This window comes from Neomonachus schauinslandi, chromosome 6, assembly GCF_002201575.2.
Source record: "Neomonachus schauinslandi chromosome 6, ASM220157v2, whole genome shotgun sequence".
Taxonomy (NCBI): domain Eukaryota; kingdom Metazoa; phylum Chordata; class Mammalia; order Carnivora; family Phocidae; genus Neomonachus; species Neomonachus schauinslandi.
This window is the reverse complement of record NC_058408.1, coordinates 89,642,949-89,662,897: the sequence shown is the minus strand read 5'-3', so window position 1 is coordinate 89,662,897 and position 19,949 is coordinate 89,642,949. Positions and strand designations below refer to the sequence as shown.

Sequence of the window (19,949 nt, the reverse complement as noted above, 5' to 3'; positions counted from 1 at the left end):
AAGGCAACCTATGCAATGGGAGAAGATATCTGCAAAGGACATATCTGATAAAGGGTTAGTATCAAAACATATAAAGGACTTCTCTAACTCAACACCTCCTCCCCCCCAAATAATAATCCTATTAAAAATGAGAAGACTTGGACAGACATTTCTCTAAGAAAGACATACAGCTGGCCAAGAGACACAGGAAAAGATGCTCAACATCACTCATCATTAGGGAGATGCAAAACAAACCACAATGAGATATTACCTCCCACCTGTCAGAATGGTTAAAATCAACAACACAAAAAATAACAAGCGTTGGCAAGAAATGTGGAAAGAAAGGAACCCTCTTACACTATTGGTGGGAATGCAAACTGGTGCAACCACTGTGGAAAACAGTATGGAGGTTCCTCAAAAAATTAAAAATTGAACTACCATATGATCAAGTAATTCCACTAAAGCGTACTTATCTAAAGAATACGAAAACACTAATTCAAAAAGATATATGCACCTCTATGTTTATTGCAACATTATTTACAATAGCCAAATTATGGAAGGAGCCTAGTGTCCACTGATGGATGAATGGATAAAGAAGATGTGATATGGGGCACCTGGCTGGCTCAGTTGGTAGGGCATGCAACTCTTGATTTCACAGTCGTGAGTTCAAGCCACATGTTGGGCATAGACTTTACTTAAAAGAAGAAGAAGTGGTGTGTGTGTGTGTGTGTGTGTGTGTGTGTGTGTGTGTGTGTGGTGGTATATTACACAGCCATAAAAAGAATGAAATCTTGTCATTTGCAAGTCAATCAGAGAAAGACAAATACCATATGATCTCACTCATATGTGGCATTTAAGAAACAAATGAACAAAGAAAAACAACAAACCAAAAAATAGACTCTGGGGTGCCTGGATGGCTCAGCTGGTTAAGCATCTGACTCTTGATTTTGGCTCAGTTCATGATCTCGGGTTTGTGAAATCAAGCCCCAAGTTGGGCTCCATGCTGAGCATGGAGTCTGCTTGAGATTCTCTCTCTTCCTCTCCTTCTGTCCCTCCCCCTGTTTGCTATCTCTTTCTCTAAATGAAATAAATAAAATCTTTTTTTTTTATTTTTTTTTTAAAGATTTTATTTATTTATTTGACAGAGAAAGACACAGCGAGAGAGGGAACACAAACGGGGAGTGGGAGAGGGAGAAGCAGACTCCCTGCCGAGCAGGGAGCCCGATGCGGGACTCGATCCAGGGACTCCAGGATCATGACCTGAGCCGAAGGCAGTCGCTTAACCAACTGAGCCACCCAGGCGCCCTAAATAAAATCTTTTAAAAAAAATTCTCTTTAAACAAACAAACAAAAAAAACCCCCAGACTCTTAACTGTAGAGAACAAACTGACAGTTACCAGAGAGGAGGTGGGTGGGGGGATGGGTTAAATAAGTGATGGGGATTGAAGAGTGCAGGTGTTGGGATGAGCACTGAGTAATGTGTAGAATTGTTGAATCACTATATTGTACACATGAAACTAATATAGCACTGTATATTAAGTATACTGGGTTAAAATTTAAAAAAAAAAAAAAAACTCCAACGAGATACCACCACATACCAATTACTATGTTTTGGCTACTATCAAGAAAAACAAAAAAAACCCCAAAAAACAGAAAATAACAAATGTTGGTGAGAATGTGGAGAAATTGAAACCATTCTGCATTCTTGATGAGAATAAAAAACGGTACAGATGCTATGGAAACCAGAATGGAGGTGCCTCAAAAAATTAATAATAGAACAACCGTATGACCCAGCAATTCCACTTGTAAATACATACCAAAAAGAATTGAAAGCAGTATCTCAAAAATGTACTGGTACACTCGTGTTCGTAACAGTGTAATTCACAATAGCTAAAATGTGGAAGCAACCCAAGTGCCCACCGAAGGACAAATAGATAAGCAAAATGTGATATAATTCATACAATGGAATATTATTCAGCCATAAAAATGAAGAATTTTCTGATATATCTACAACATGGATAAACCTTGAGGACATTATGCTAAGTAAAATAAAACAATCACAAAAAGACAAATACTGATTGATTCCACTTCTATGAGGTACCTAGATTAGTCAAAATCATAGAGACAGAATGAAGAATGGTGGTTGTTGGGGAAAAGGGAGGTTATTGTTTAATGGGTATAGAGTTTCAGTTTTGCAAGATGAAAGAGTCATAGAGATGGATGGTGGTGATGGTTGTACAACATTATGAATGTATTTAATGCCACTGAACTGTACAATTAAAATGGTTAGGGTGGTAAATTTTGTCATGTGTATTTTTACAATTAAAAAAACCTTGGAAAAAATATATTTATGATCCATCTTTTTCTCTTAATTCTTACTACTATCACTTAAGTCTGGCCAGGTGTCAACAGACTAGCCACAGGCTGAATCCAGGCCAGAGACATGCTTTTTGTTTTTGTTTTTTAATTAGTTGCCAATATAAAAACTGGGAATCTCCAGATACCATTTTCCACTTAGGAGAACCAAGATTCTTTGGAGAAATGACAGTTCCAAGTTTGGGCAGGAAATTTTAAAAGATGAGCTGGGACATCGTGTCATACAAGATAGTAAAGAAGTTACCAACTTCTTTAATTTTGGGTTGTGCCAAATGACTCAGGGGCCAACTTGCAGAGGCTCAGATGTATAAAATGTGAGATGATTTTATCATCAACCAGAAGAACTGCAATACATTAAAAACCGTTGAATATATTTAAATCTTTGAGTTCATAATCATAATAAAAACAATTAATTGATAACCAGGAAGATGCATGGGAATTAGCTCATTATTTTGAAAATATACAAGTAAAAGGAAAGAGTCAAATGTTCTTCCTGCCATCCCTGAACAAAGTACACTGCTAAGTAACCAAATAATGGATAAGGGAAAGCTTCTCTTTACAGAAGTATTCTAGCTAATAAGAGGTTCTTATGCGCACACATACACTATATACATATATAATTGATATAATAGAAAATCACTATTCTGCAACCTCAAAAAACTAGTTGAACCAGATATTCAATATGAATGGCTGCTAATATTATAGAAAAGAGAGACATTACATTACAGGTCTTCTGGCATATGAAAGAACACAATACCACTTATTTAGTAGGTTTGCCCAAATAAGTTGAGCTGAAATTTGATCAAGCTTCTATATCTGACTACCAGTTGACAGAAAATACAGAGGAAAGGTGAAAACATTAAATGATACTTTAAGGATGCAATCAGAAAAATCCAGACTCTGGAAATTTTTACAGAACAAACATCCCAGTTTCTTTAATACATGAAAAAAATGCAAGACACCCATGAAGGATTATCTTCTAATACTCAATAGCACTGGGGTTTAAAGCACAGACTTTAAGCATCAGAATGTCTTAGAGACAAGTACTGCCTCTGCCATTTATCAGCTATTTGCATGGAGAAACTAACCTAACCTCTTCAAGTTCAGGCTTCTTTACCTATAAAATGGTAATACTAACAGAAACTATCTCATAGAGTTGTGAGGATTGAGATAATGGACATAAAACACTTAGCTCATTGCCTAACTTATGGTACATGCACAATAAGTTATTTTTATAATCTTCATCATTAAAGAATGTGTGCTGAATGAATGATTAAATGAATGACTAGAATTAATCAGCTAAAAATACTGAATATGAACTATTCTTAGCTGATAATGTTGGCCACGTCATTTACTCAATATTTATTGGGCACTGGAGCTAGTGCAGAAATGTACAAAAATGAGTAAGATGTGGCCTCTACACTTGGACTTTTGCCTTTTCAAAAAAAAAAATCCTCCATGTCTTAACCCCAAGGAATACTAGCTAATGAGGCTGTCAAGTCCCCTCTAACAGTCTGCTGGGAAGAACTCTGAGAATAGAGGACCATCATTCATTGTTCTTTCCTACAGAACCTGATTGAGGGGTGGGTAATGCTCATTGTCATGAGTGTACTCTGCATTATTGAAACACTTTAGAACTATGAACAGTCTTAACAGACCTTGGCTGCTTTCGTCTGGCTCTCTTCTGCTCTTGTCACTTCCACCTGTTCTTCCTTTCCATCTGCAAGTTTTCCTTCTGCTGCGTACACCACCTGAGGATCAAAAGATAGGCATATTCATCGGTAGGACTTGGACAGCAGAAAATGAGCAAACGGAATGTTGCCAGAATGTTAAGAGAACAAGTACTTCCTCATTAGAGAAGAGACAACTAACCTACTTAAAAGCTGAGATCCGAACGACTAATGCAGGACAGACAGTCCCCACCTTATGAACACTCAACTTACAAATGACCCAGACACACATTACTGCCCTACCCCAGCCCCAACCCAGGAAGCTGCTGTTAGCATGGGCACCACTAGGTGCAGGAAGAGGGGGGAATGAAGATTTTATAGAATCAGGCGTTCAAAATAAAAGGGAAAAACTGAGACAAGTTTAGCTTGTTTTCATCGCTTGGCATCAGGGAAATCCAAATCAAAACCTCAATGAGATACCACCTCACACCAGTCAGAAAGGCTAAAATTAACAAGTCAGGAAACGACAGGTGTTGGCGGGGATGCGGAGAAAGGGGAACCCTCCTACACTGTTGATGGGAATGCAAGCTGGTGCAGCCACTCTGGAAAACAGTATGGAGGTTCCTCAAAAAGTTGAAAATAGAGCTACCATATGATCCAGCAATTGCACTACTGGGTATTTACCCCAAAGATACAAATGTAGGGATCTGAAGGGGTATGTGCACCCCAATGTTTATAGCAGCAATGTCCACAATAGCCAAACTATGGAAAGAGACAAGATGTCCATCAACAGATGAATGGTTAAAGAAGATGTGGTATATACATACAATGGAATATTATGCAGCCATCAAAAGAAATGAGATCTTGCTATTTGCAATGACGTGGATGGAACTGGAGGATATTATGCTGAGCGAAATAAGTCAATCAGAGAAAGACATGTATCATATGACCTCACTGATATGAGGAATTCTTAATCTCAGGAAACAAACTGAGGGTTGCTGGAGTGGTGGGGGGTGGGAGGGATGGGGTGGCTCAGTGATAGACATTGGGAAAGGTATGTGCTATGGTGAGCTCTGTGAATTGTGGAGGACTGTTGAATCACAGACTTGTACCTCTGAAACAAATAATACATTATATGTTAAAAAAAAAAAAAAAAGAAGATAGCAGGAAGGGAAGAATGAAGTGGGGGAAATCGGAGCGGGAGACGAACCATGAGAGACTATGGACTCTTAGAAACAAACTGAGGGTTCTAGAGGGGAGGGGTGTGGGGGCGATGGGTTACCCTGGTGATAGTACTAAAGAGGGCACGTTCTGCATGGAGCACTGGGTGTTATACGCAAACAATGAATCATGGAACACTACGTCAAAAACTAATGATGTAATGTATGGTGATTACAATAACATAATAAGAAATAAAAAATAGAAAAAAAAGAATAGCTTGTTTTCCCAACCATAGCTCAAGTTTATTCAGTTAACCCTGTTTTACTGCCTGAAATTCTGTATTAGAGAGAGCCATGGTTAGCAAGCAGGGCTTTTTAAAAAGACAACTACTTCTAATGGGAGTTTTTGCAATCCTCTGTTACTTTCAGGGTAATTTTTCACTAATGATATGAGAGACTCTTAACGTCAGTGGTTTTTTTTTAATGTATTTTTAATCAGAGAGAAAGATTGCCCTGATCTCACCAACCACAATAGGTACTCAGCACCATAGGCACAGCATCCTGAGCAAGGGACGTTCCCTTGTTAAGTCTAATTCACAGCCACCACGTGTTGGAAACCCAACCACCATTTGTACATGTAATACAACAGGAAAGGAGACCCCTGGAGTTCTTATTTGGGGGGTCTCTAAGATGGAGGACAGAGACCTGAGACAGCCCGCAACAAAGTCTACCCCCTGGAGGAAAGCCAACCAAAGTAAAAGAGGCCAACAGACAAAGAGAAGCTGATCTGAAAAACGTATAAGGAAACAGACACAGAGAAAGAGAAAGAAAAGGAGGAAAAAAATCCTGCTGAAGTCATTTGAACTAGAAATTATGGACTTTCTAGTTACACAAGCCAATACAGTCTTGATATGCTTAATATACTCTGAATTGTGGTTTTTTTGTCCCCTCCAAACAATAGCCCTAGAAGAGCTTCATTCTCAGACCCACTGGTTCACTTCCTGGCTTGTCTCTCCCTGACCACTCAGCAGGCATCCACCTGGTTTCCAGAGTAGTGACCTCTCTCCTCAGGGCCTGGTCTTCCAAGGGCAGCTCTGAAATAAGACTGGCCAGTCCCCCAGATCAGCTTCTCTCCCTGGAGCTGGCCTATGAAGGGGGAATGCTATACTTCTAGGTACAGCATTCCTTCCTAATTATGTGATCTGGGCCCTTATTTTCCTCCTGTGTTGTTGGATACCCCTTGAACAGTACTATATAGAATTCCAAATATTTCTCAACAGCTTTTGAAAACAGTGGAGATACACCGTGAGGGTCCCCAGAGCTGGGTGGTAAATATTTGCATTGGTAGAGTAAGTGAAGTTGAGCAGTGGAATACTATGGGTAACCAATGGGCATTTGTTTATTGCATTTCAGGTTTGAGCTAAGGTTTTTGCCGACTTTATTTCAATGTAGTTTGTGTAGTCATTTCCCAGAAATTACATGACCTTCTAGGATCTTTTTAGATTTTTTTTTACATTTTATTACAAGGGGGAAAAAAAACTTAAAGAAAAGAGACCATATTTAATTCCACCTTTCCTTTTTTTAAAAAAAGATTTTTTATTTATTCATTTGAGAGAGCGAGCACGCCAGGGAACACAAGCACAAGCAGTGGGGGAGGGTGGAGAGACAGAGGGAGACATAGACTCCCCACTCAGCATGGAGCCCTACACGGGGTTCGATCCCAGGACCCTGAGATCATGACCTGAGCTGAAGGCAGACGTTTAACCAACTGAAGCACCCAAGCGCCCCTAATTCTACCTTTCTAAAATAAGTATTTCCTTCCAGTTTGCACCTAATGTATTTTTTTTTTTAATTTTAAAAGTCAGAAAACCAATTTTTTAATTTCTAAAACTCTGTCATAGATTTCTGGCAGGTGCCGATAGTCACCTGCTACACGAGACCCCTGTAGCTGGCAAACAGAGTCTAGCCATCAGCAGACCAGGCCAGAGAGGTTCACTGGGGTGGCTCCGCCTCGCTGCTCATACTGATAACTTCCTGCTTCAGTTCGTCTACAATGATCTTGCCTTCTAAGTCCCAGATCTTGATGCTGGGGCCCGTGGCAGCACAGAGCCTGTAACGGTTAGGACTGAAGCCCAGGGCACTGATGATGTCCCCACCATCTAGAGTATAAAGATGCTTGCCTTTGTGGAGGTCCCACACCATGGCCTGGCCCTCCTCGCCTCCAGAGACACAGAGGGAGCCATCTGGAGACAGACTCACAGCGTGCGAGTACCCTGCGTGGCTGATGTGATTGGTCTTCAGCTTGTAGTTTGCCTCGTTCCATACACTGACCAGCTCATCCCAGCCACAGGAGACAATGATGGGATCACTGCTATTGGATGAGAAGCAGACACAAGACACCCACTCCGAATGGCTCCCATCCTGGACAGTATATTTGCATACACCCAGAGTATTCTACTACTCGATGGTTTTATGTATGGAGCCAGAGACAATTTGCGACATTGTCAGAGGAGAAGGCCTCACTCAGCACACCCTTGGTATGGCCTACAAATCTGTGTGTGGGGTATCCGTTGAGAGATCCCAAAGCCGGAGGGCTCCACCTCAGGAGTCTGGCCATCTGAGGAGATGACCCTGAGGAACACGCTGGGGATGCCCTAGTCAGTCTCCTCCCTGGTCAGCTTCTACATGGTGATGGTCTTCTCTCAAGAGGCAGACAGTATCATGTCCAGGAACTGGGGAGTGGCGGGAATCTGCGTCAACCAGCCTTTGTGGCCTTTGAGGGTACCACAAAGTGTCATCTGCTTAGTCACGGCGGTGCCGAGGGCGGGTGTCCCCCCAGCGACAGGGATGGAGCTGGATGGCTCAGAGAGACTAGCACCATAGCCGCTCCGGCCACAGCCCTACTGGGGAATAAAGAGCTGCATCTGATGTATTTCTATTTTTCCACATGTGGAATCCCAGTGATATAACTGTCTGCTTTGTCACTTATATTAAAAAATAAAAGCTTTTCTCCATGCCTGGTCTTCATAAATATAATTTAATAGTTATATGTGTAATATAATGTAACTGTAAACAGAAATATAATTTAATTCTATCTATTCCTTCCAATAGATATATAATTTACATGATATTCATAATTTACATTATCTAGTCGCTAGACATTTTAATTTTTTCCCAATGGAAAGTGGAATTATTAGGTCAAAAATCTATGAACAGCTCTTGCTGTGTATTATGTAAAATTCATTCTCAAAAGAATTATTTCAAGTCACTCCACCAGCCAAGTGCGGGTGCACATGTATCAGTGTTTCACTTAACATGCAAGAGATCCTGTCTTTGGTACTATCTTCTTATTTCTCTTTTTCTAATATAATAGGTACATGTTACTTTAATGGACATCATCTAAATTAAAATCTGAATTTCAAAAGGAATAATTAAGACTTAAGAAAGGAGACAAAAATGAAAGCTCGCAAGTATGTAATTTTTCTATTTCTAAATCTTTTGAAAGTTAGCACTATTAATGTATACTATTTATAATTCTTTTCCCTGTTTTAGACACTGTAACTTACAGAGAAGAATGTAATCTCGCATGGGCATGCTATCCTACCAGTAAAGACTCTGGTTTCACAGGGCATTAAAACAAAGATGCAGATCTGTCATTTAATACTCCACTAAAAAACAGGTATACCTTGTAAAAGACAAAACTGTAAGGAACAGAAGAGTCAGAGAAGGCAAAACCTCGAGATTTCATTTGAGAGGTTTTACAGAGTCACAAAGAAGAGGGGTTAAAACTTATGAACCAATACCATTCAAAAATATCCCATGCTTTTCTGACGCTTGATGCATCTACCGTCCCTGTTCCAAGGTCTGAATCTTTCTTTAGGACAAGTATCCAAGCTATAAATCTACAGGGTGCTTTACTTAGGAAGCAGTAACAGGCTGAGTGGGGCTATGTGGCCCTAGATGAGGACTCTGGAACAATCTTTAACTCTGGAATTCTGCCAAGAATGAGGTGCAGCTCTAGGCTAGACTTAGGACAATGAAGACTGAAAGGACTGACACATTTAAACAGTTGTGGTCAGACTGCAGAGACTAGCAGCCCTAAAATAGATTGCATGCAAACTTGATAGACTGTTTTTAACTCCTTGCTTGTTTATCAGAGAAATGTGTGTAGTCTTCATAAAAGCACTTTAGCAGGTTATATGATGTTTATATTCCAAATGCCATACTCTAAACTTGGATTTCTACAATTCACCCACAGGCTCTTGTTGTTAAGTATATATAACAGCAAAAAAAAAAAAAGTTAGAAAAAGACTATTTCTATAATTATTCTACAAGAGTATTGAAGGTAATATATGTGAAGTGCTTAGTGCATTCAACCCTTCATTCATTCAACAAATTTTTACCGCGTACCTATTAGGCATTAGAAATTCGGTGATGAATAAAGGTTCTTGCCCTCTGGGAACATACATTTTCAGAGGTGGAACAGAGAGGGCAGACAAATAAATACAATACCTCTAATTAATTAAACTATTAAATATAATTTATGTAACAGAAAATTACATTAAGTCCTCGAAGATCGCATAAAGAACTGAAATGGAAGATGACAAAGTTGAGGAGGTGGGAAGATCCTAAATGAGATGGCTCTTTGCACTTTACAGCACCTATCATTTCCAGGATCTGTGCTAGTCCTTCCTTCTTCCTCTGGCCTGCACCAGCCTACAGCCGCTGCAACCCCAGCCCGTGTGCACACGCAGGACACGGTCACGCATACGCACGCCCCTTTTCTGATGACCCCGAGACTTGGCTCAGTATTATGAGACTAGAAAACCTTACTTTAAAAAAAAAAAAAAAAAAAGATTTTATTTATCTAGGGCGCCTGGGTGACTCAGTCATTAAGCTTCTGCCTCCGGCTCAGGTCATGATCCCAGGGTCCTGGGATCGAGCCCCCCATCGGGCTCCCTGCTGGGCGGGAAGCCTGCTTCTCCCTCTCCCACTGCTTGTGTTCCTGCTCTCGCTACCTGTCTCTGTCAAATAAATAAATAAATAGTCTTTTTTTTTAAAAAAAAAGATTTTATTTATCCATTTGAGAGAGGGAATGAGAGACCACAAGCAGGGGGAGTGGCAGGCAGAGGGAAAGGGAGAAGCAAGCTTCCCGCCGAGCAGGGAGCCCGATGGCGACTTGATCCCAGGATGCTGGGATCATGAGCTGAGCGAAGGCAGACGCTCAACCGACTCAGCCACCCAGACGCCCCTAAAAAACCCCACTTTAAAGAAACTGCAGGCAATAGGCCCTCTTAGCTGCCCAAAATGATACTTGATTATTGGAACTGCAGCTTGACATATTTTTTCCAGTCACCACTTTAATCTCTCATAGCACATTAACCAAAAACCACTGAACAAAGAGCATTTGAGAGAAAGAATAGCTGACTTTAAACACGGAGAGAGAAAAGCTTGGGGGTAGGAGAGGAGCGTGGGCACTCACCAGGCACTTGTGTAGAGCATGGCCATTCACAGTCTCCACTGAAAGTCGCTACCGGTTCAGTACCAACTGCGACAGTGTGGAAACGACTCTCCCAAGGTTAGAAGTAATCTAACTCTAGTTCTCAGGGCAGTCCTCACCAACTCAAAAGAAATTAGATAAATCCCATCTGGGAAATTGCACCTGAAGGCTGCTTTCTGCAAGTCTCTGGGAGAAGGTTCAGGAAGCCCAGCAATGGGGATCACACCAGCTGCATATATCTCACCAGGGCTAGGAGGGTGAGGAGGAGGGGCAACGTCCAGATTTTGACTCCCACGCAGTCCCACCTGTGTGCTTGACTAACGAGTGAGGGCAGGCATACATCAATGACCAGGATGGCCTTCTTGTCTTACATGAAAACCAAGAGTCATGTTGTAGTTCTGTAACTCTGCCCCAAGGCACAGGTCTTAATTTTTTATTTTGGCAAAACTTCAGATAAAATGAAGTCACAGAAAAGAGCTCAAAGATGCCATAGACTCTTTTTGGCTCTTTCTGGCCACAGCTTAAAGAGATACACATGAGGTCTCCTTAACTGGATTCACTTGGGATAATTTAACCTTAAAGAGGAAGCAAATGAATAACAGGTTTAGTTTTTGTTTTTAAATAATATGCAGTCACCAAGAAAGAACTGTAATTCAATTTAATCCCATTAATTACCTGGAGGGCTTGTTAAAAGTAAGATTTATCCAGAACCCTCAGGTTCTTATATGGTCTGGCAAATCCATTGATCTAGAGATGCAAAAACCACGTCTTCACTCAGAGAAATAATTGCCAAAGTGTGGTATGTGGGGCTTTGGCACTTAGTGGGAGAGGTTCTAGTGATAGCCCCTGGCCTCACACAGAGACAGGGTTTTATTCAGTCTGTATGAGATGAGCACTGCTGGTTGAGCTGCCACTGATGTAAACATTTTTTTTTAAAGATTTTATTTATTTATTTGACAGAGAGAGACACGGTGAGAGAGGGAACACAAGCAGGGGGAGTGGGGGAGGGAGAAGCAGGCTCCCCGCTGAGCAGGGAGCCCGATGTGGGGCTCGAACCCAGGACCCTGGGATCATGACCTGAGCCGAAGGCAGACGCTTAACCGACTGAGCCACCCAGGCGTCCCCGATGTAAACATTTCTTGGTCATTTGTAGGCTATGTATACAACCCGAGTTGGTTTATAGAAAACAAAAAGACCAACAATTAATTTATATCTGTGGGATATAAATGTAAATAAGAAGATGGTTTAAATCTGTCCTTCCCAAGCACAGCAGCCCCCCCCAGTGGTGCCTGGCTTCCAATGGCTGGAGGATCTGCTGCTTGTGTCTTGGGCCATGTGGGTGGGTGTTAAAGAGCCCATGCGGTACAATGCTCATTTCCTGCATTTGAGGCAAACAGCAGGCGGACTGCCTTCTGACTGTCTTAACAGGCAAAACCACTACAAATTCCAAAATTGGGTGGGCAGTGTAAATCCATGAGAAGAGTGGAAGGGCACTGAAGGAGAAATAAGCACTTCCTATATGATGATGATACTCTAATGGTAGAGTATTGGAGATTATTAAATAAATGCATTTCTATTCGCAGTTAACTCTAGCTCCTAGTTGACTTATAACTCATATCAAGAGCCATGTAGTGTCTTTATCACCTAAAGACTTTACCTTTCTGTCATTCAAGTTGAGCAAGGAGGTTGAGCGGCATAAATGCAGTCCCCGTAGGAAAGAGGATGAAGGAGAAAGCCTGTCCTGATCAGTACCTAGAAATCATGGGTAAGGGTGGGGAGAGGAAGTAAGCTATTTGCCATGTGAACTCACTGGTCTGGGAGCAAAGGATTATTACATAGGTTTGAATAAAAAGCCAGAATCAAAGGAGTTTTTGACACACTCCCCATTTGGAATCTTGGAATGAGACCTCCATGCAAAGCACTCTGCCTACCTCTGGCAAGGGGTTGTGATGGATGGGTTGAACGAAAGTAGAAGAAAAGACAGTGCTCCTTGTTCCCTACAGTGTGTGCCTGGTGTGCAAAGAATACAGAAAGATGGGACACCGGTGGCTTAGTTGGTTTAGTATCTGCCTTCGGCTCGGGTCATGATCCCAGGGTCCTGAGATCGAGTCCCACATCGGGCTCCCTGCTCAGCAGGGAGCCTGCTTCTCCTTCTGCCCCTTCCCTCTGCTGGTGCTCTCTCACTCTCTCTCAAATAAATAAATAAAATCTTTAAAAAAGGAACACTAGGAGTATCTTTTGTTCTAATGTTTGGTCTTTCACCCCATACCTAACACAGGGCTCGTAAATCCCTTGGAATTTAATGGGTGAATGTCTTTTGTTCTGAGGTGACTCTTGACGGGCTCTTGAATGAGTTCCTTATCACCAGAAAGACCAAGCCATGATAAGAAGCTTGGAATTTTCATTCCCACCCTCCTTTCTCCAGGGAGGGGAGAAGGTCTGAAAATGGAGTTAATGATCAATCATGCCTACCTGAGGAAGCCTCCATAAAAATCCCCAAAGCATGGGGTGTGAAGAGCTTCCAAGCTGATAAGCGCATGCAGGTGCTGGAGGAATGGCTGGCCAGAGAGGGCACGGAAACGCCACGGCTCCTTCCCACATGCCTTGCCCTACATGTCCCTCTCCATCTGGATGTCCATCTGCATCCTTTATCATATCCTTTTATAATAAACTGGTAACCAGTACATAAAGTGTTTTCCTGAGTTTTGTCAGCCACTCTAGCAAATTAATTGAACCCAAGGAAGGGGTTGTGAGAACTTCTGATTTAGAGCGGATGGGTCAAGTACCGGTGACAACCTGAGCTTGCAAGTGGCCTGTGAGGTAGGGTCAGGACAGTTGCGGGGTTGAGCCCTTAACCTGTAAGATCTGATGCTACCTCCAGGTGGATAGTGCCCAAACTAGTTAAATTATAGGACATCCAGGTGGTGTTGCGGAGAACTGCTTGGTGAAGGAAAACTCCTACACAGCTGTGCCAGAGGTGTTGTGAGTGAGACAGCGCCCTGAGAGGAAAAGACAAGCATAGGACAAAGACAGGTTTTCTTTATACCATCTTTGGGGAAAATATGATAAGGGAAGGGGGCAATAGCTCCATGATGAAGACAGATTTTTGACTGGCTAAATACTTCCTTGGAAGGCTTTTAAAACCAGAAGAAGGTAACATGGTCTCTTTCACTCCCCAAAGCAGCCCTCTGCTATCTAGCAGTGGGTTATGAGAAAGATCTCCTACAGGAAGTAAAAAAGCTACATTTTCTTTGCACATCTAGGTGGAATGTATAAATCACTGTATAGTAAGTACTATTATTACCCCCCTGTTTTACAGTTGAAGAAATTGAGGCACAGAAAGATTAAGTAACTTTCTCAAACTTTCTCAGTGATAGGGTGAGGATTTGAACTCAAGCACTCAAGATGTAGAACCCATACTTTTTTTTTTTTTAAGATTTTATTTATTTATTCATGAGAGACAGAAACAGAGGGAGAAGCAGGCTCCCAAGGAGCAGGAAGCCCGATGAGGGACTCGATCCCAGGACCCTGGGATCATGACCTGAGCCGAAGGCAGACGCTTAACCATCTGAGCCACCCAGGCGCCCTAGAACTTTTTTTTTTTAAGATTTTATTTATTTATTCATGAGAGACAGAAACAGAGGGAGAAGCAGGCTCCCAAGGAGCAGGAAGCCCGATGCGGGACTCGATCCCAGGACCCTGGGATCATGACCTGAGCCGAAGGCAGACGCTTAACCATCTGAGCCACCCAGGTGCCCCGTTTAATTAAAATTTTTATAAGATTATGGCTTCACTTTACAAGTAGAAAAATACAGTGAGGCTTGTATTAATCAGGAGAGAATTGGCTTCACTACAATAATAAATCTCAAAAACTCAGTGGCTTAACACATGCAATTTTCTTTTCTGCTGCAGATCTGGCAGCTTCCTTTTGAATCCTAACTCAGCAATTGGATCTACTTCTAGCTTATAGCTCCACTACTTCAACCCTTGGTTTCTAGGGTCATTAGAGGTAAGGCATAAAGGAGAATGAAGAATTTACACCTGCTATTAAATGCCTCCATTGGCCAAGAACCAGTCACATGACCCCACTTAAACTCTAAGGGGTGGGAAGTGTAGTCTATCATGTGCCCCAGAAGGAAAGAACTGGACATAGGCAAACATAAGTAATCTCTATCATAATGTGATTTCCATTGTAAGAACTTAATAAAAGAGCATAGCCTCCAGAGTCAGGCTGCCTGGGTTCCTATCCCAGCTTAGGCACTCACTGACAATGTGACTTTGAGCAAGTTATTCAACCTCATTGTGCCTATTTCCTCATCTGTCCAATGAGGAAAACAATATTGCTGTGCAGGTTAGATGAGGTTGTATGTTGACAAGCACAGTAAATCGTTCACAGAGATGACTAATATAACTCCTCCTATCCTTGTATGCCTGCCCATTTACACTGTGATTTTTCCTCTCCCCCCATAAAAGCATACAGTTAATCACCCTACCCTTGGATCTGGGTTCTACCTGTAAATTGCTTTGATCGATAGAATGTCATGGAAGTGATGTGTGGGATTTCTAAGCCTAGAATTCAATGAGCCTTGCAGCTTCTGCTCTTACTTCTTGGAATTCTGTCCTGAAACCTCCATGTGAAGAAGCCTGGCCTGGCTACTGGAGGATAAGAGGTCAGTGAAGGAGAGACCAAGATGTCCCAGTGGAGGGCCCTTAGACCAAGCAGCTAACAGTGACCACTCATTGCCAGACATAGGAGAAGGGACGACAAGTTAGGCTATCAGATCTGCCAGATAATTTGCAGCCATATGCATAACCACAGGCAAGAAAGCAGAAAAACCATTCAGCTGAGTCCAGCCCAAATTGCTGACTCACAGAATCATGAGTAAATAAAATGGTTGTTGTTTTAAGCTCCTAAGTTTAGCACAGTGTCTGTCTTAGCTTCATCACACTGCTTAACACAGTGCCTGGCACATAATAAGTACTTAACAAATGTCAAGTGGTGTTATCACTTCTTCATCTAATTTAAAGCTCATAATATTTATAAAAGGCAGCAGAGATTTCTAATCTCATTTCATAGGTGAGGAAATGAAGGCTCAGAGGTGGTAGATAGTTTATCTGATATCACAGAGTCCTTAAGGAGTCAGTTGAGCATTTAAGACTTGACCTTGTAAATCCTTCTCCAGTGAAGGCCTGTTCTCCACAAATAAATCCTTTCATGAATAGGAATAGGAACCACAGTGGAATATTTGCTCTTACAGTTTTTAAATTACTAATTTCTCAGCAAAATGGATAATCAAGCTCCCAGTGCTCAAGTATTTCTTTTTTTTTTTTTTAAGATTTTATTTATTCATTTGAGAGAGAACAAAAGCCAGGGAGGAGTGGGGGCAGAGGGAGAGGCAGAGCAGGGACCCCGACACAGGGCTCAATACCAGGACCCTGGGATCATGACCCGAGCTGAAGGCAGACACTTAACTGACTGAGCCACCCAGGTGCCCCCCAAGTATATCTTGTTAATGACCTTTAGTACCTGCAGCATCAGGTTGAACTTCAGAGAAAAGTAAGTTATTATTATTTTTTTTAATGGCAAAGAAACTGGTTTTTTTGGAGAAGATGTGAAAAAGATGATCTCTTTGAAATCAGAAATGAGATTTGCAGGGTATCCATCAGCAGTGATCAAAATTCCCTGAAAATGAGCTCTACCACTTTAGTGATAGACCCCACTGACCTGTTCCAATGTCCACTAGTTCCCCACAAATTCCTGCAAGCATATTTTTGGTCATGTATATATCTCCGTGATTTTTAAAGATTTTTGCTCTCTTCCAGGTGAAGGATGAGTTCTATTCCATTGAGCCAACAGAGATCTATTTCTTCTGCATGTAAATATTTCTAATCCTTCTACCTCTGACAAAGTAGACCGGCAAATATAGCTAATTCATCTCTTCCTTTCATTCCCTCATAAACAATTCATCAGGAAGTCCTGTGAACTTTACCTTCCAACTCTACCCCAAGTACAACATTCCTCGCCATCTGTGCTATTACAGCCCCTAGTCTAAGATATCAATGTCTTTACCTTGAACTAGTGGTAGCCTCTAACGGCTTCTGCTCTCTCTAGAACAGAACTTTTTGCAATGATGGAAACATTCTGTGCCTACACTTCCAGTGGAAATATCCTATGCCTACACTTCCAATATGGCTGCCACTAACCACATGTAGTTATTTGAAATGTGTCTGCTGTAACTTGGTAACTAAATTTTAGTTAATTTTAATTGATTTATCTTTGAATAGCCACATAAGGCTAGTGGCTACCATACTGGACAATACAGATAAAGGGCATGAATTCTAATTATGTAATTTGGGGCGCCTGGGTGGCTCAGTCGTTGAGCGTCTGCCTTCGGCTCAGGTCATGATCCCAGGGTCCTGGGATCAAGCCCCACATTGGGCTCCCTGCTTGGTGGGAAGCCTGCTTCTCCCTCTCCCTCTCCCCCTGCTTATGTTCCTGCTCTCGCTATCTCTCTCTCTCTGTCAAATAAATAAATAAAATCGTAAAATAATAATAATAATTATGTAATTTGCCTGTTTAAAATCCTCCACTGCAATTAAGATAAAATACAAAGTTCCTGCCTGGCCCACAAGGTCCCTCATGGTCTGGTCCTACCTACTTTCTTCCCCTAGCTCAGTACACTCCAGCCATAAGGACCTTCTTCATGTCTCTTGAACACATCAAGTTCACTCTCTCTGACATGTGTTCTTCCTTCTTCAGTGAATCCTCACATAATTGACTCCTTCTTCTCATGCAGGTATCTGCTCAAAAGTTATTTCTTCAGAGAACTTTCTCTAGCCATCAACCCTAAAGTCTGCCCTAAATCCTAGTCTATTCAACACATTACAAATCAGACGTTTATAACATTTATCATAAACTGAAACTATCTCACATGTGTATTTCCACATATTTGTTTCTAGTTTTGATTGTGTCCTCCATCAGAAAAAAAAGGCCATTAATGCAAAGACTTGGCTTATTTATCACCATCCTAGTGTCTTGATGAATCAGGGAATCTGGGCTCTTGAGGTGAGAGCCCAACGGCAATACCAGTGGCCCAGTGTTTCTTTGACTATTACATGTTGAGGGGATTACATGTTGTTTTTCCTATGACTTAGCACTTACTGAGTGCAGGCAACATGTCCTAAAAGAGAATGAACCAGGCCTTGGCAGGTGGGCTTAGACTTACTCTGGGAAGGTATGAGAGCTGCAGAAATCATTTAGCCTTTCTTTCTCTTCCCCATAAGATCCTGACCATTTCTTCTTACTAGTGGCCAAAGAAATAACCTCTGGTGAGAATGAAGTCACGAAGAGTCTTCCACATTCTCTCATCTCTCTGACCACAGTGAATGTGAATGAAAGATCCAGAAAGAATTTTCAAAAGCTTGCTGCTCAGTCACCAACCTTTGGGAGAAGCTGTGGATTGACTGCTGCCTGCGCTGAGGTCTCCAGAACCTGCGGCGGCTTTCCAGGCGAGCTCCTGGTGCTGGTAATGAGACACGGCTGACCCTCACAGCTGCATTTTAGCCCCAAACCCGGCACTGACTCACGCGGAAGCTCTCTGATTTCCTGAAGGATCTTCCACAGGGACATTCCACACTTCCCAAACCTTTCCTGATCTAAGAAAACCAGACTAGGGCACAGAGGGCAGTTGCGGCGGAATGGTGGCTACCAGTGTTTAGCCTAATTGGCAAGCGAGCAGTTTCCATCTCAGTGTGTGTTCAAGCGCATGGAAGTGTCATGAAGAGTGAAGACTATGCTCTCCAGAGTGACGACGACCAGGGTGACTATCCCCTGCCCGATGTGGTCCCCGCCAAGAACCTCTCTGCCACCCAGAAGGCCTTGAAAGAGAAGAAGACTCCCTGGAGCAGCCTCTCCATTGAGGAGAAAGTTGAATTGTACCGCATCCAGTTCAATGAGAGCTTTGCTGAAAGGAACAGGAACACGAATGAGTGGAAGATGGTTGTGGGCACCGCCATGGTCTTCATCGGCTTCACCGCTCTCATTCTGAACTGGGAGAAGCACTCCGTGTACAGCCCTGTCCGGCACACCTTTGAAGAGGGTGGGTGGCCAAGCACACCAAGAGGATACTCAACGTGAAGGTCAACCCGATTCAGGGCTTCTCAGCCAAGTGGGACCATGACAAGAACGAGTGGAAGAAATAGGAGCCTGCCACTCACCGATCTGAGCCTCACCTTGTTCTGCCCCCTCCACACAGCTCAGCATCTTCACTGGAAACTGTTGTATTGCAGCACCAGTGCTAATAAGCGAGCAGTCTATGTGGAGAAAAACAAACAAACAAAAACAAACCCAGACTAAAGATGAAACCAAATAAAGCCTAGGGATTTGGAATTTTAGTCATGTTCTTTCATGTGTCAGTAACTATAAGGCAGGTTCGCACAGAGTGGCCATAAAGTGGTTAAACAGCAAAATTCCTGACTACTTCCGTAGTCAGTGAGAAATGTCTGAGAGCGTTTCATAGAGTCAGGACTTGTGTGCAGAGAGGAAAATATTTCAAGTCAAGGATTCATTCATTCATTCATCAACCTCTTCATTCATTCATTTCCTGCAATAAAGATTTAGGAAGCTCCTGCTATGTGTCAATGACTCTGCAGAGGTGTGGGGAAACAGAGACGAATGCTATGTAGCCAGTGGTTTTTGACCTGAGACAATTCTCCACCACCTTTCTGATAAGAGACCAGCCCTTCCCCAGCATGACAGCATTGGCCAACTGCAATGCTCCATTCCCCCAGCCTTAGTGACTCTCCTTTCAGGAATTTTCATCTGGGACTAATAGCAAAGACTGCCATTTGCCTGTGGGGACACCATCCTGAAAACCTAGTACCAACATAGCCAAACAATCCATCGTGTGAAGGAACCGTGTCTGCAGTAGGAGTGAAGGAAGCCACTACACAGCCTGAAGCAGAGTGAGGGGTAATGGAAGAGAAGAAACGAGAAGAGGAAGGAGAGGAAGGAGGAGAGGGAGAGAGTAAGGGGAGTAAGAGTAAGACCACTTGGTATTATTTTCTGCCTGGATCCAGTCATGCCAGATACCAGCACCATCCCTCCCTTTTAACAAATCAATTTCATAATCCTGAGATAATATATATTGCCCTCCTCCCACGCTTCTTTTTTCTTTTTTTTTGTACAATGATTTCAGTTACCTGCCAACTGAGAGAATTTAGATGAAATCAGAGAATTTGAGGAGGTCACTTTAGTAGCACAGC

The 19,949-nt window shown here is 42.2% G+C and overlaps 1 protein-coding gene and 1 pseudogene across 1 annotated transcript; one reads left to right on the top strand and one right to left on the bottom strand.

The window, feature by feature from the left end:
• Positions 1 to 7,114: 7,114 nt before the first annotated feature.
• Positions 7,115 to 9,853, bottom strand: LOC110589383 (annotated as a pseudogene).
• Positions 9,854 to 12,407: 2,554 nt separating this feature from the next.
• LOC110589382 lies at positions 12,408 to 18,887 on the top strand. The gene is given in 4 exon segments (XM_044916208.1): positions 12,408 to 12,450; positions 17,970 to 18,211; positions 18,355 to 18,781; positions 18,784 to 18,887. Coding segments are annotated over 4 exon segments (816 nt in total).
• Positions 18,888 to 19,949: the final 1,062 nt, after the last annotated feature.